Source organism: Rousettus aegyptiacus, unplaced genomic scaffold, assembly GCF_014176215.1.
Source record: "Rousettus aegyptiacus isolate mRouAeg1 unplaced genomic scaffold, mRouAeg1.p scaffold_m13_p_14, whole genome shotgun sequence".
In the NCBI taxonomy this organism is placed as follows: domain Eukaryota; kingdom Metazoa; phylum Chordata; class Mammalia; order Chiroptera; family Pteropodidae; genus Rousettus; species Rousettus aegyptiacus.
This window is the reverse complement of record NW_023416289.1, coordinates 47699724-47715560: the sequence shown is the minus strand read 5'-3', so window position 1 is coordinate 47715560 and position 15837 is coordinate 47699724. Positions and strand designations below refer to the sequence as shown.

At 43.4% G+C, this 15837-nt stretch overlaps 1 protein-coding gene across 1 annotated transcript; it reads left to right on the top strand.

The window, feature by feature from the left end:
• The first annotated feature begins 1708 nt into the window (after positions 1-1708).
• On the top strand, positions 1709-15167 carry LOC107500398 (zinc finger protein 256-like). The gene is given in 4 exon segments (XM_016125542.2): positions 1709-1744; positions 1747-2046; positions 8364-8490; positions 10594-15167. Coding segments are annotated over 4 exon segments (2616 nt in total). The 3' UTR covers positions 12747-15167.
• The last annotated feature ends 670 nt before the right edge of the window (positions 15168-15837 follow it).

Below are 15837 nucleotides of genomic sequence, written 5' to 3'. Positions count from 1 at the left end.
GGATCACTTCATGGATGTTATAAATGTCTTACTTTTAAAAAATGTTAAAATAAGTTTCAAGTATACAGTACATCGATTAGACATCGATATTCATAAAACGATTCCCCCAATTATTCCCTCCCTCCCCTGGCTAAATGTCTAAGTTAAAAAAAAAAGTATAATAAATACAAAAACCAGCAACAGTCATTTACTCTCAGTGTCAGGTGTCATGTACTACATATAATTGTGCTGTACTTTTAGGTGACTGGCAGCACAGTAGATTTGTTTACACTAGCATCACAACTAACACGAGTAACGCATTGCAGTATAACAGTGATAGTTGCAATGTCCCTCACCAATAAGACGTTTTTAGTTCATTTATAATCTTTAGGAACCACCTCAAATATGTGGTCTGTCATTAACCCAAATGTGCTATGCCCACTTAGCCCTCTCCTACCCAAACTGGCAAACACTGATCCTTTCATAGTCTCGAAAGTTTGGGTGTTTCCACAATGTCATAAACTTGAATTCATATATTTTATGTACACTTCTCAGATTGGCTTGTTTCACTAAGTAATATGCACTCAGGTTTCCTACATATGTTTTTATGTGTTGAGAACTCATTCCTTTTTAATGCTAATTTTATCCCATTGTCTGGGTGTACCACAGTTTACCCATCCATCTATGGACAGTTGTTTCTTGCTATAAACATCTTTCTGCAGGTTTGTTTGTTTATTTATTTATTTTAATTACTTTTATAGTGACGTTGGTTAACGAAATGCAATTAGTTTCAGCTATATATCTGCAGGTTTTTGTGTGGACATATATTTTCACTTACTTTGGGTAAATACCAAGGAGCTCAATACTGGTTGTATGATAAGAATATAATTAGTTTTGGACAAAAGTGCCAAACCATCCTCCAAAATGGCTTTACCATTATGTATTCCTTCCAGCAGGGAATGAGAGTTTCTGTTGCTCCATGTTTTTGCCAGTATTTGATGATGTCAGTGTTCTGGACATTTGACCATTTCTAATAGATACGTAGTGATATCTAATTTTAATTTGAAATTCCTAATAACTAATGATGTGCATTTTTACATATGCTTGTTTGCTCTATATTTATCTTCTTTGGTGAGGTATCTGTTCATGGCTATGTAAAACACACATCTAGCACACGGGTTATTTTAGCCACATTTATGTTAACAGCAATTAAAAAAAAACACGAAAATTTACATGGTCCTAGAGAATTCAGATTAGGATTCATGACAGCATCAGTTATGTCAAATACCTAGTAATATTTTACTTGTTTCCATTAATCGTAAATAAGTAATTAAATAACAATAAATGATCGGTTATGCTTACAGTTTATGTAACATCAGCCTTAATAAAGTACAGGCAGTGGCACAAATGTTTGCTAACAAAGATTTCTGAAAGGGCACACATTTGACGACAGAACTTAACACCTGTATTATACGGGTTGGGTAGATGACTAAAGAAAGAGGAAATGTCGTTTATTGTAAGAATATGCATATAAATCTACCCCAAACTTTCTGAATAAAGAGAATCGGTTTTATAATTCATATAGACAAGACAAAGAAGTATATCCACGTTTTCCGTGCCCGGCTCCGTCTCCCCTCCGCGTATGTCGGCATCCTCTATCCGAAGTGAGTGCCGTGCGTCTCAGCTCTGAGAACTACAGGCCCCAGGTGACGTTGCGCGAGATAGCGCGATGCCCCCAGAAGACAGGTCGGGACAAGGCGTCGGCGTGCGTGCGCGCCCGCGGGGTGGGACTTCCGGACTCTTCCGGGTGGAGGTCCTTGTGGTTCTCGGCGTCCTTTCATACCATCGGAGACCGCGGGAGCGTTGTCTCGAGATCCAGCTGCGGGAACCGAGAAGGTGCTACAAGAGTCGTGGTCCCCGCCGCTCAGACGCGGATCCGAAGCTCGGCAACGCCGCCCAGGTGACCTGCTCCACGGCCGGGACAGGGACAGGCTGCCCGGCGCCCATTTAGCTCCCGCCCCGTTCCGCCCACAGAGTCTGATGGCGGAGCCGAGGGTCCCCGCTCGGGTGAGTGCGTGTTCCCCAGGTCACCGCCCTCCGCCCTGAACCTTGAAGCCCGGCGCGCGGGCTGCTCGCGTCCTGCAGCGCGTGCTGGGCGCCGCGCAGGGCTGTGTTAGGTCCCCGAAGCTCTCTGAGTTCTCCGAGAGGAGGCGGCCAGTCGGGGTGACGAGGACCATGAGGCGCTGGGAGTCGCGTCCTTGTCCCAGTTCTCAGAGTTGGTCAGAGGCAGCGCGGAGGACGGAGGCGCAAAGAGAGTCGGGTCCCCGCTTCCGTGACTGGGCGTACATTCAGAGGGACTCATGCCTGGTACCCCGCGCGGTGGCCTTCCTCTCCCCAGTTTCTAACGATTGAAACCCCACTTAGGCGACACAAGGAAAGGCGGGGTGTCCCAGAGCCTCTTTGGTGCGGACACCACCCCACGGTGTCTGGACACCCTCTGGGTATTTTTCCCTCCATTGGATGCAGGGACCCTGGTGATATCCCCGCACCCTGCGTTCTGAGTGCGTGCACGAATCGCTCCTCTTTGGGGCAACTGGCGTAAAGCGATGCGGAAGGTTAACGCAGGGACAGATAGTGTTGCAGACATATTGTGAAACAAGTCGGGGGAGAAACCAGGCAGCACCCGGAGAGTTGGGGAACCCAGGTTTATTACACCGGCAATTCCCGAAGAGCGGGCGCTCTTAAGATCTGGGTCCTGAGTTTAGGGCCTACAGCGTTGCTGTGGGTTACTGGTACGCAAGAGTTGCTATGGACTTCGGCAGGTTAAATAGGAACTTAGGCAATACATGTTTCATCTCGACAAAAGATTCCTAAGGGGAGGGCGAGTGCATGTTTACAGAAGCAGGACAAAGGCTGATTACTAGGTTAGCCATTTGAGTGGAAATTTCCTCTTCATTCTTCCCCTTCTGATGCCCTTTACATTTCTTATAGGGCATCAACCTCTTGATCTTCCTGGCCTAGGGGCTGGTATAAGGGTGGCCCAGAAGTCAGAACTATCTGTAACTTTATGGATTCCAGGGGCGAGGAGACAAACTTTACAAGGGAGAGGACCTGCAAGTGGGAGAAAGCAGGATCCCCAATTCTATATTCTGGACTAGTACCCCCATGAATCATTCAATTACTGACGGAGTAGGGCGGACCCCTTCCAGGATAGGATGACCTCAGTGTCTTTGCAGGCTGACCCAGAAACCCCCTAACTAATTTTCCTGCCTAACTCCTTTCTGAGAGCCATGAATCATCTTGTTATTAGTATGGGTGTTGAGGGATGGGAAATCTCTTCTTCCATATCTACTTCCTGCTGAGACGGGTCATAGTCCCTGCCTACTGGGGTTTCATGGAGCTCTTTCCCTTTCTGCCTTAATCATGGCCGGGTCTTGGGTTTCCTGCTGGAGTGCCTCTTCAGTCCTTTACAGCAGTAGTGGAGCTGCAATTCAAGGTCATATTATCTTAGATGTTAAAACATTAGTTAGTACACTTAGTAAATGTTACACATTTTTCCTTTGGTGTTATAGTAGAAACTTTTAAAGAAAACATAGCCTTATTTTTCCTGAGTTTTGGGTAGGACTCTTTCTGTTTGCCTTGAGGGCTGACTTTCAACAAATTGCGGGGAGGTAGTTGCTCTGCTAGTAGGAAACCCTGACATAGAGGTAGGTTGTCTATGAATGGGTTAGCCTTAGGTTCCACACAAATGTGCTTTGTGTGGTACGCAAGGGGGCTGCCACCCTTTTTGGCTATGTCCCAGTTTTCTCGGTGAGGCGCTTTCCACACTGGACCCTGGTCCTGATGTGTGGCAGAGAATTTCATTGCTAGTCCTGGTCTCACAATGGGAAGAGTAAATTACATTAGGCTGACTATTCCTGTCACTGTACAGTTAACGTTGGAGAGAGGCCTATGGGATGGGTCAGGACAAAGTAGGTAGATCTAGTATCTAGTAAAAATTCAATTTTTATTTCCTGCCATGTCGAGGGTGACCTGAGGCTCCACTCTTGTGATCGTAGTGGATTTCTCTAGGACTGGAACTTGCAAGTGCTTGATCCTTCATTGTTGGAGGAGACAGCAGCCCCTTAATGAAAGACTTGCTATGTGCGACGAGGGCTTATGATGTTCCTCCCTCCCTAGCCTCCCAGGGCTGGATGGACACTTGCCTTTCCAGTGCCCTTCCTTTTGCAGTTCGCACATTGATTATGCCCCAGTCCTGATGATGCCAATCATAGCCGACCGAGATCAAGACCTTCCAGGCCTGCAAGGTTTTTATTGCCTAGGCTCACCTCGAGATGGTCCCTGTATTATGGCAGCTAAAATTTGCACCTTTTTGTACTCTGCTTCCTTTTCTGCCCTGTAGCAGTTTTTGAATACTTAAAGACCTCTGGTACCAAGGCAGCCTGTGGGATTTGGGTCTAGACCCCAACTTTTGGAGCTTCCTTTGAATATTATGGACAGACCAAGTTATGAAATGTATAGCCAGGAGTGTCTGGCCCTCAGACTTTGGGCCAATGTTAGTATATTTTCTAAAAGTCTCAGAAAACTTAAGGCAAGATAAAACTCAGAAATTATTTTGCTTAAGCACAGAATCCTTGTTTTCTACTCGGAAAACTTTCCCGTAACATTAGTAGCAGACTAATAATCTAAGAAACATTAAAACACAACTCTAGTTTTGCATTAGCTTACTTTTGGCATTTAAATTTCCAGTCTTCTTTAGCTTAATCACATAACATTTCTCTCAGGATTTTTCTTTACAAACCTTCTACTACTAGGGTGTCAACTGGCTGCCCTCCTCTCTGGGAGTGTAGACAGTCAACTCTCCAATGCCAGGGTTTAGTTCCAGTTTCTTTGCATGTGTGGCAGGGGCTTGGGGGCTTTTCGGTACTGTCCTTTGCCCAATGTCCTACTTTCTTGCATTTGAAGCAAGAACTCAATGTCTCCTTATTCCTCAATCTCTTATCAGGGACGCTTATCAGGTACCAAGGGCCTAACCAATTACGACAGCCATAATTCTGACTTGTTTTTTCTTTATTTTGTTTTGTTTTCCCTCTTGACGATCTCTATTGTTATAGACCATGAAGGCCATATCTAGTAATGGATTCTGGTTAGTCTATGGCCCTATTTTCAGCTTTCGAAACTTGCATCTGATATCATGGGGTGACTGGCTAATAAAATGCTGGCCTAACAAAGCTAATCCCACAGGGGAAGTGGGGTCTATTTTAATATTCCTCTTAAAGGATTCTTCCCGCTAGCTGAAAAGCTGGCTGGGTTATCATCTTTTTCTTGAGTAATGGTTCTAAGCTTCTCAGAGTTTACGGCTTTTGTATTCCCTTTTTTTTTTTTTTTTTCCCTCTTTCTCCCCATGAGGGCCTCTAGAAATTTGGCACATCTGGCACATCTAACCATTCCCTCTTGGGTATTATAATTCCAAACAGGATCAGCTAAAGGTACTCCTCTGTTTCAGGGGTATGGCCCTGGGGGTTCCCAGCAAAGGCCTCTTCTGCCTCTTGACGGGTCACCATTAGAATGCGGTCCTTTTCAATGATCGTACAGCAGGTGGCTAAAATAAATTGGATGTCTTTTGCTAACTCTTCCTTGTTCTTTCCTGAGTTGATCAGTCCGCTCAGGTTCACAGAGTACAAAGTTTTCCTGGGGTCCACTTGACCCTGTAATCCCCTGAGAAGCCTTTAAAAATAATTTTTTTTTTCAACATACAATTTAAGACAGTCAACTTCGAGGAACCTCCACCCATATTTGCCTTAGGGAGCTTCCTAATGATGGGGAACATAGACCTTAAAATTTCAAGAAAATAATTCGACAGAGGGCCCCTATGTCAAAAGGGCCATTTGGAGATAGACAATTCTAAAGCCAAATCAGTAATTAATAGTCCCCTCCAACTCCCCATATATCCCACACCTTGTCGGTGACGCAAAGACAACCAAGGGTGGGTGCCTCCTCTAGAGAGGAGACCACTCAGATGCTCAGCTGGCTGCGTCCCAAAGGAGCTTAGGTGATACTTAGCTGTAGCGTACACAACTTTGTAACTTACTATCTGACGCTAGTCCAGTGGCGCCGTAGTATGCCGTACACATACTTGGGAGCCACGGATAAGCCCACTTGGACTTTCTAGCCTTTAGGGGACCTTAAGGGGTGCCCAGCTGTGGAGCCACAAATTTATACCTTACCAAGTCAAGCCGACTAGGCTGCCCATTCATTCATTTATTCACATACCAGGTTAAAACATTGCCTCCCCACCTTTTGGAAGGCCCCCTGGGGAGACCCTGATGTCTTCCTCTGCTGGGAAGACCCTGACTAATGTCTTCTAACTGAAGATTAGGAGATGATCAAGCTCCTCTTCCATCCAGAGATGGGCCCTGACTGGGGCCTGATCCCGGGACCTTACCTCATCCTGTGGCTGCTCCTGGTGAGTTGGTCCATCCCTCCTATGAGTCCGGTTGCAGCTCAGTTGTCCCAGGAGTGTGGGTGCCGATCGGAAAGAGAATCTGGAATACTCATCAGGTGCGCGCCACCCCCCTCTCCCCCCTAAACTGGCCGAGCCACCGGTCCAGCGGCTCAAAGGGCTGGCGTGATTGGAATCTTGCTGGGGCCTCCAGAAATGTTGCAGAAATGTTGTGAAACAAGATTGGCGAGAAACCAAGCAGCACTCATAGAGTTAGGGAACCCAGATTTATTACCCCTGTGGTCCCAGAAGAGCGAGTGCTCTGAAGATCTGGGCCCTGAGCTTAGGGACAATTTTTCTTTTATTCTGTGCCATTACAGTTAGCTGATTAATTCATTTGTTTTCAGCCAGTTACAGACCCAGGGAGCTGCTTTGGCTCTGGGCAGTTTAAACAGGAACTTATGCAATACATATTATCTAGAAAAAAGCAATCCTAAGGTGAGGGTCAGTCTGCATGTCCTCAGGCTGAACAAAGAGCTGATTACAAGTTAGCCATTTGAGTAGAAAATTCCTTTTCAGTGGCAACAGCGAAATCCTTCCCAGCAGTGGTGGAGCTGGGGACCAGGACCAAGGTCTCCCTAGTGTAGGGAACAAAGAGCACGAGGTCAGTCATCAGGCCCTGAAATGGTCGGCTGATAATTTGGGCATCTAATTGGTGACAATGGAAGTCTGGGATCAGCGGGAGGGTTGGTCTCCCCCAGGTCATAATATGTCTGTCTGTCCCCTAGGGGAAGACAGACCCCAAGGAGCAGGTAAGGAAGCCAGAAGGAGGCGGCTCCTCTAACCCAGATGAGAGTTGATGGACAGAAGTGGTGGGGAGTGGGTTCCATTTTCAAAGAAGGCCATGTAGATTGTTGGATGTTGTAGGGGAGGGGGATGAAGTAGGAGTTGGGGACAACACAAGGATTTTGGTCTGAGCCGCGGAAGCGATGGGAAGTGAGGTTAATTTTCCTTTGGAATATCCGAAGTTTGTTTGGCCCTGGTCAGAGTCTGAGTGGTTTCTGATTTGAGTGAGTGGAGGGTCATGGGGGCAGCTGGACACACAGGTCTGGTAATCTGGGGAAGGGTCCAGGGTGAAGACGTTTCAACGGGCGGCTCCTGCGTGGACAGGGGGCGGGGCGGGGCAGCCGCGGATGTCGTCAAGGGGAGATGCAGGTTTTGGTGGCAGTGGTGACATGGTCTAGGGTGTTTTTTTTCTGCAGCATTGGACAGGGGTCGTGGGGCCCTGCAGACCAGGTGAGAGAGGAGCGATGGTGGGTGCAGGTGATGCTGAGCGCAGGACAGGAAGGGCAAGCTGATGGTCCCTGGGCTCTTGATGGGAACTTCTGGGTGCAGCAGGAGTTCATGTTTGGGAGTGTCTTGGAGACAGGATGTGGGAGACCCCAGGGGATTTGCTTGGCAGGAAGGATGTGTTGTGGCGCCTTCATAATTATGAGCCTTTATTAGCCGGCCGGCTGGGACCTGGAGATATCACTCTCTGCTCTGCCCTTAGGACTGACTCACTGAGGAATTGATACCAACATATTTTGATAACAACATATTTTCTAAAGTGGTCACAGCCAGAATGAAGAGGGGAGATGTGAAACAAGCAAGATGTTATTGAAATGCGCTTTTACACTTTTACAGATGATGTTGTGCAGGCCTGGCCCAGAGCTTAGATGGCACATTTCTGCCACCCCTCCCCACTCCCTGTTGTTGCTGAGAGCTGACCCCATGGGGAACGGGGTGGTAGGAAGCAGCAGGCAGCCCAGGCACCGGGGCCCGGTGTCCCCTGCAAGCGGGGAGCTGTGAGTGGGCAGACATGGGGAAGCCGTGGGAGGAGTCGGGTCGTCAGTTCCCAGGTTTGGGCTGCTCCTGGCTTCATCGGTGTGAATCCTGACAGGTGGCTGTGACCTTTGCGGACGTGGCCGTGTGCTTCTCACGGGAGGAATGGCGCCTGCTGGATGCGGCGCAGAGACGCCTGTACCTCGCTGTGATGCTGGAGAACTTTGCGCTCGTGTCCTCGCAGGGTAAGGCCCTCTCGCTCCCCTGTCACCTGGACCTGGAATACAAATCGTTCACTTCCTAGGTTGAATTCATTCCTGGGTAGACTTTTCGATGATGTTACAAATGGGATTATTTTCTTATTTTTGTTTTAGATACTTTAATATCACTGTATATATACACAACTGAGTTTTGTATATTGATTTTTGTAAATCCTGCAACTATTGAATTCATTGATTAGTTCTAACAGTGTTTTGGTGGAGTCTTTAGTGTTTTCTATATTAAGATGATGTCATCTGCAAACAGTTTTACTTCTTCCATTCTGATTTGGTTGCTCATTATTTCTTGTTTTCCTTAACTACTCTGGCTATGACTTCTAGTACTATGATGAATCGACGTGGAGAGCATGGGCATGCTTGCTTGTTCCTGATGTTAGAGAAAAAGCTTTTATGTTTTGCTCATTGAGTATGATATTAGCTTTGGGTTTGTCAGATATGCTGTTTCATTCCTTCTATACCTAATATGTAGAGGGTTTTTATCGTGCAAGAATAACAATTTTTTTTTAACGGTCTTCCTGCATCTATCAATATGCTTATATGATTTTGATCCTTCATTCTCTTAACGTGCTGTATCATATTCATTGATTTATACACGTTTTACCATCATTCCTGGGATAAATCCTATTTTGTTGTGGTGTCTGACCCTTTGAATGTGCTATTGGATTTGGTGTACAGGTATTTTGTTGAGGATTTTTACATCTGTGTTCATCAGGAATATTGGCCTGTAGTTTCTTCTCTTGTATTTTTCTGATGTGGCTTTGATATCAGAGTAATGCTGTCCTCATAAAATGAGGTTTTTTGAGTCAAAAGGAAAGTTTATTAGAAAAGGGGTAACACTCGACAGAGTGTGGTTTTCTCTCAGAAACAGAGAATGAGAGGGACCTGTTGGGAGATTTTAGATTACTGATTCGATATCTTTACCAGTTTTGGTCTCTTCAAATTTTATGTTTCTTCCTGATCAGTTTTGATACTTTGTATGTTTCTAGGATTTATCCATTTCTTTTAATTATGTAATATGCTGGAATTTAATTGTTTATAGGAGTCTCTTCTGCTCGATTGTATTACTCCGATAACAGTTGTGATTCCTTCTCTTTCACTGCTGATTTCGAGTCTTTTCTCTTGTGAGTCTAGCTAAAGATTTGTCCATTTTTTTATCTTTTCAAAAAATAAACAGTTTCATTGATCTTTTCTATGTATCTAGTTTCTCCTTCATGTATTTATGCTCTAATCTTCATTTTGCTTCCTTTTGCTATCTCTGACCTTAATTTTTCTTATACTCTAAAGTATAAAGGGAGTTTGTTTGAGATCTTTCTTAATATATGCATTTATCGCTGTAGACCTTCCTCTTACACTTTTTCCCTCATTCGATGGTATGTTATTTTTTCATTTTCGTTTGTTTGAATATAGTTTTTGACTTCTTTGACCCATTGATTGTTCAGAAGGATGCTCTTTCAATTTCACATGTTTCTGATTTCTCCTCCAAATGACTGCTAGTTTCATTCCATTATGGTTGCAAAAGGTGCTTGATATGACTTCAGTCTCCTTAAGTTTATTAAGACTTGTTTCGTGACCTAACACATGATCTGTTTTATTATATGTTCCATGTGCACTTGAGAAGAATGTGTATTGTGCTGCAGTTGGATGACAACTTCTGCATATGTGCATCAGGTCCATTTATTCTTAAGTGCAGTTCAAGTCCAATATTCTCTGATTGATATTTTTGGACAATCCATTGTTGAAAGTGGAGTGCTGAAGTCTTCCATTATTATCGATTGCATTGCTGTCTCTTTCCGCCTTCAGATCTGAAAGTACTTCCTTATATATTTAGTAGCTCCATATTGGGTTCATATGTAGCTATAACTGTTAAGTCCACTCAATGAAATGGCTGCTCTGTCATTACCTAATAATGTTTTTTGTCACTAGTGACAGTTTTAGACCCAAAGTCTTATTTTGTCTGACATAAGCATAGTTACCTCTGCTCTGTTTTGGTTTTCAGTTGCACATTTGTTGTTGAGTTGTCCCTTTCCAATAAAGTCAGCGTGTACTTCACCAGCATTTCTTTGCGTTCAGGTTGCTGCTGTGGAGCAGAAGATGTGGAGGCAGCCATTGACTCGAGCATTTCTGTAGGAGTGTCACAGTTCGGGACTCCAAAGGAATCTTCATCTTCCCAGAAGACCCACCCCTGTGAAATGTGTGGTCCAGTCTTAAGAGACATTTTGCACTTGCCCGAGCACCAGGGAACACAAAACAGCCAGAAACTGTTGAGGTGTGGGGCGTGTGAGAAACAATTTTATTTCAGTGCAAATTGTCAGCAGCACCAGGAGCAGCATGTGGGGGGAAAACCCTTCGTAAACAATGTGGACAGAACCTCATTTGCAATGAGCTGCAATTTCTATGTGTCAGAGAAGGCCTCAGTCTGCAGTGAAGTTGAGAAGGACTTCCTGACCACTGCCAGAAGTCTCCAACAGGCTAGTCACACCACAGAGCAGCTAAGCAAAATCACTGAGTGTGAGGTGACTTTCCAAAGTATAAAAAGTCACAACACTTGGGAAGAATGCAAGAGAGTTTTCAGCCCGAAACACATACTTGTTCAAGACTCAGGTATCCACAGTGAAAGCCAGCGTTTTGTGTGCCAAGAATGTGGAAAGACATTCAGGAAGAAATCCTCATTTGTCGTTCACCAGAGAATCCACACTGATGACAGTCTTCACGTGTGTGATGATTGTGGAAAATCATTTAGAGGAAGCTCAAACTTCAGTCAGCACCGAAGAATTCATACCGGGGCAAGGCAGTACAAGTGCGGAAAATGTGGGAAATTCTTTAGACGAAAATCCGACTTCACTGAACACGAACGGATTCACACAGGAGAACGGCCTTATGAGTGTAGTGAATGTGGAAAATCTTTTACTTCTAGCTCTGCCCTCCGTTATCATCAGAGAGTTCACAATGGAGAAAAGCCTTATAAATGTGGTGAATGTGGGAAGTCTTTTACCTCTAGCTCTGGCCTCCGTTATCATCAGAGAGTTCACACAGGAGAAAGGCCTTATGAGTGTAGTGATTGCGGGAAATCTTTTACCCAAAGAAATCATCTCATTATACACCGAAGAGTTCACACAGGAGAAAGGCCTTACAAGTGCAGTGAATGTGGGAAGTCCTTTAGGCACAAATCTTACTTCTCTCAACACCAGAGAGGACACACTGGAGAAAGGCCTTTTGAATGTAGTGAATGTGGGAAATCTTTTACTTCAGGTTCTGCCCTCTGTTATCATCAGAGAGTTCACTTGGGGGAAAAACCTTATGAGTGCGGTGAATGTGGAAAATCCTTTACCAAAAGACCAATACTCATTCGACACCGTAGAGTTCACACAGGAGCAAGGCCTTATGAGTGCAGTGAATGTGGGAAGTCCTTTACCCAGAGAAGTCACCTTAATATACACCAGAGAGTTCACACAGGAGAAAAGCCTTATAAGTGTGCTGAATGTGGAAAATCTTTTACCTCTGGCTCTGCCCTTCGTTATCATCAAAATGTTCATGTCGGAGAAAGGCCTTATGAGTGCAGTGAATGTAAGAAGTCTTATACCTCAAGCTCTGCTCTCCGTTGTCATCAGAGAGTTCACACAGGAGAACGGCCTTTTGACTGCAGCGAATGTGGGAAATCTTTTAGGTATAGTTCCCAGTTGAAAGAACATCAGAGAGTTCACACTGGAGAAAAACCTTATGAGTGTAGTGAGTGTGCAAAATCTTTTACTTCTGTCTCTGCCCTTGGTTATCATCAGAGAGTTCACTCAGGAGAAAGGCCTTATAAATGCAGTGAGTGTGATAAATCCTTTACCAATAGCTCGATACTCCTTAGACATTGGAGAGTTCACACTGGAGAAAGACCTCATGAGTGCAATGAATGTGGGAAATCCTATACACAAAGAATTCACCTCATTATTCACCAGCGGGTTCACACAGGAGAAAGGCCTTACGAATGTAGTGAATGTGGGAAATCTTTTACTTCTCGTTCCACCCTCCATAATCATCAGAGAGTACACAGTGGAGAAAAGCATTATGAGTGCAGTGAATGTGGAAAATCTTTTACTTCTGTCTCTGCCCTTGTTTATCATCAGAGAGTTCACACAGGAGAAAGGCCTTATGAGTGCACTGAGTGTGGGAAGTCTTTTAGCCGAAAATCTAACCTTCTTCAGCACATGAGAGTTCACACTGGAGGCAGGCCTTAGATGTGTAGGAAATGTACAATTTCTTTGTTCAGTGTTAACAGTACTGGAGAAAAATGAAGTGCCATCTGTCTGAATTGAATCTCATACATCCAAACCCTAACAGTCAAGAGAGTCACCGTAAGTTTTAGTGATGTGGGATACTTGACTATGTTGCAGTTTCTAATCTGCCCGGGTCTTTTGGTCAAGTTTATGTCACTGTCTGGTTCTGTGGCCGTAGCTATTTCCCCTCTACTACCTAACTGATCCTCACAGTTTGCATCAATCACCATCCTAACGTCCTCAGGGAATCTAACTGTCCTATCATTTGTTGGAGGACATTAGGTGTAGCATTTGTTTTTAAGGGGCCTGCACTGCCTTCACTCTCACTAGTTGGGTCACAGATCTGACCCAGTGTTGGCCACAGAGAACATCATATGAGTTCAACTGGCAGGTGCAGAGGACTGCATTTCTCAGGGACATGGTTTTCCTAGGTACTTGTGACATTTTTGAGTTTCCAAGTCATGAATACAAGAATTAACCAGGCCCATGTCGTTTTGGTTGTCAACAATGAAGACTTTATTGTTTAAGTTCTCTTTAATCTTGGGCATTCTATTTACTGTGTGGAGTAGTTTATAAACAGATTTGGGCTCTACAAGGTGAACAACTTTTACTGGGCTCTCAAACTTTCTGTGCCTTAGTGGGAGAGTATGACAGCAGAAATTAGTTCATCAGTTTTTGCCAAACTCATTTAGCTGCCCTCACCTTCTAGAAAAGACTGCAGGGTTGTCTGGTCCTCATAGTTTTATCTAGTCCTCATAGAAGCTTGGATGCTATAGTTTTAGGTGACTCAGAGATTACCCTAAGGAGGGGGATAGATGTGACAGCTTCTGGGAGCCACATTCCTGTTAATTTGGATGAAAGTTTCTCATCGTTTGCCGTGTTTGCTGTCACTGAGGAAAGACTGATCTGCAGAGAACATGGAAAGGTAGATTGAATATAGTGTTGCAAAACCTATTTTCCGAAAAGAGTTGGACATATAGATTCAAGAAAAGAAAATCTTGAATTATTTAAAAATGTTAGTAACACAGTATAATGTACATATAATAGCATATTTAAAGTATAGTATTTGGTGAGTTTTCACACATATATGAGACTGAAACAATCACCATAGTCAAAATACTGACCTTATCTGTCACTGTATATTTACTTCCTATAGTCTCTCCAAGTATTTGATTTACTTTCCATTTTAATGTAGATAAGTTTATATTATCTAGAATTTTTATGATGGGAATCAGTATTTTTTTCTGCTTTTATGCTTCAAATACTTTAAGTCATCAATAATATATGAGTACCTCATTTTCTTCTGAGAAATGTTCTTATCTTTGAGTATACCACCATTTGTTTACCCATTGATTTGTTAATGGACATTGGCATATTTCTAATTGTGACTTGAAAACAAATTTGGTAGAAACATTTCTGTATAATTCTGTATTTGGATATGTTTTTACTAATCTTTTGTTAATAACTCGCATACTGCAAACTTTGAATTGTAGGGTAGGTGAATAAGTTTGTCATGCTATCTCACTGATTTAATTGCATTTCCCTAAGGATTTATAGTTAGCATTTTTTTGTATGTGTATTTGCTATCTCTCTATGTTTGCTAAAATGTCGGACCATATGTTCTGCCTAATCATCTGTAAATTTTGGCTATTTCCTTTTTCTTTAACAATAATACAGTGAAACAACAATGATGTGTGTTGGAGTTTTACTCGTGCTTTTTTCTTTTTCCTTTATAGAATAATATTTTTTAATATTAGAATATTAAGTTCTGATTTTTTTTCAAATTATTAATTATATGCACAATGTAATGAACCCATAGAACATATAGTTGTCATAGAAACATTGGAATTATAGGGAGGACAGAAGACTGACACCAACTGGTTGGCCTGCATCTTTTTAAAGGGGCGCCCGCAGTCTTCCAGTCACTTCATCTGTGAAGAGGGAGCAGATTTGGGAATTCTAGACCTTCCAGAGCTATGTGTCTGTGTAGTGAGATCCCTGTGAAAGGAAGAATCCTAAAGGTTGTGCATATCTGGGCTGTTCACCTCAAGGCTATTGCCGTGTGGGAAAAGGCAGATAAAGAGGCCAACTGCATGGTTTATGACCAGGCTGCATTCCCACTGAACCAGGCAGAAACTTACTCATTGCCTGCCAATATTTGCCACCACCAAGGTAAGATGATGAGGTCACCTTCCAAGGGCAAGAGGAAAGACATGGAGTCAATATAGATTTGCCAACTTGATTTTCCAGAATTATTTTGAAGTATATTTTTAGAGCTTGAATAAAGTGTAAACAACATGCGGTATGTTGCATATATAAAATGTACAATTTGATAAGTTGTGACATTCATTTGAACCCATAAAACCATCATCACAGTCGTGATAATGAACCTCTCTGTCATCCCTTTTTACCCTGTTTCCTCTAATGTCTGTGTCTCCGCTCTGTAGGCAAGCCCTGCTTTTCAGTTCATTATCTAGACTTTTAGATGATTTTTTTTCTTTTTGGTAAAATGTTTATACACTTTTTCCCCATGTGGCTTATTCATTTTGAGATTCATCAGTGGTACGTATGTATTTCCTTCTTTGTATAATGCTGAGGAGTATGATGTTCTATGGATGTGCCACTGTTTATTCTTTTGTCTGTTTATGTATATTTGAGTTTTTCCAGTTTTTGACAGTTGCAAGGAAAACTACAGATATTTGAAACCAGTCAGTTCTTCATATACGTATATTTCATTTATTGTCACCAGCCCTAAGCAGGTCCAGTTACTTTGTAGTTGCCAGCCAAAAGACAACTCTAGGTGATCTTTAGAGAAGGAACTTTATTGCCCGCAGGCAAGCAAGTACACACTGACGGTCACTTCCCAAAGTGATATCTCCTAGAACAAAGGATGGGATTCGTCTTTACTCAGGCAAAAATTGCAGAAACATCAGGGACAACCTCACCATCGCATGTATAAGTGGAGACATTCCTGCCCATGTGCACTTTGAAAACATGCCTATATGTCCATTAAACCTAGAAAAATGGCATGAAATTACCCCTGGGAGGAGAT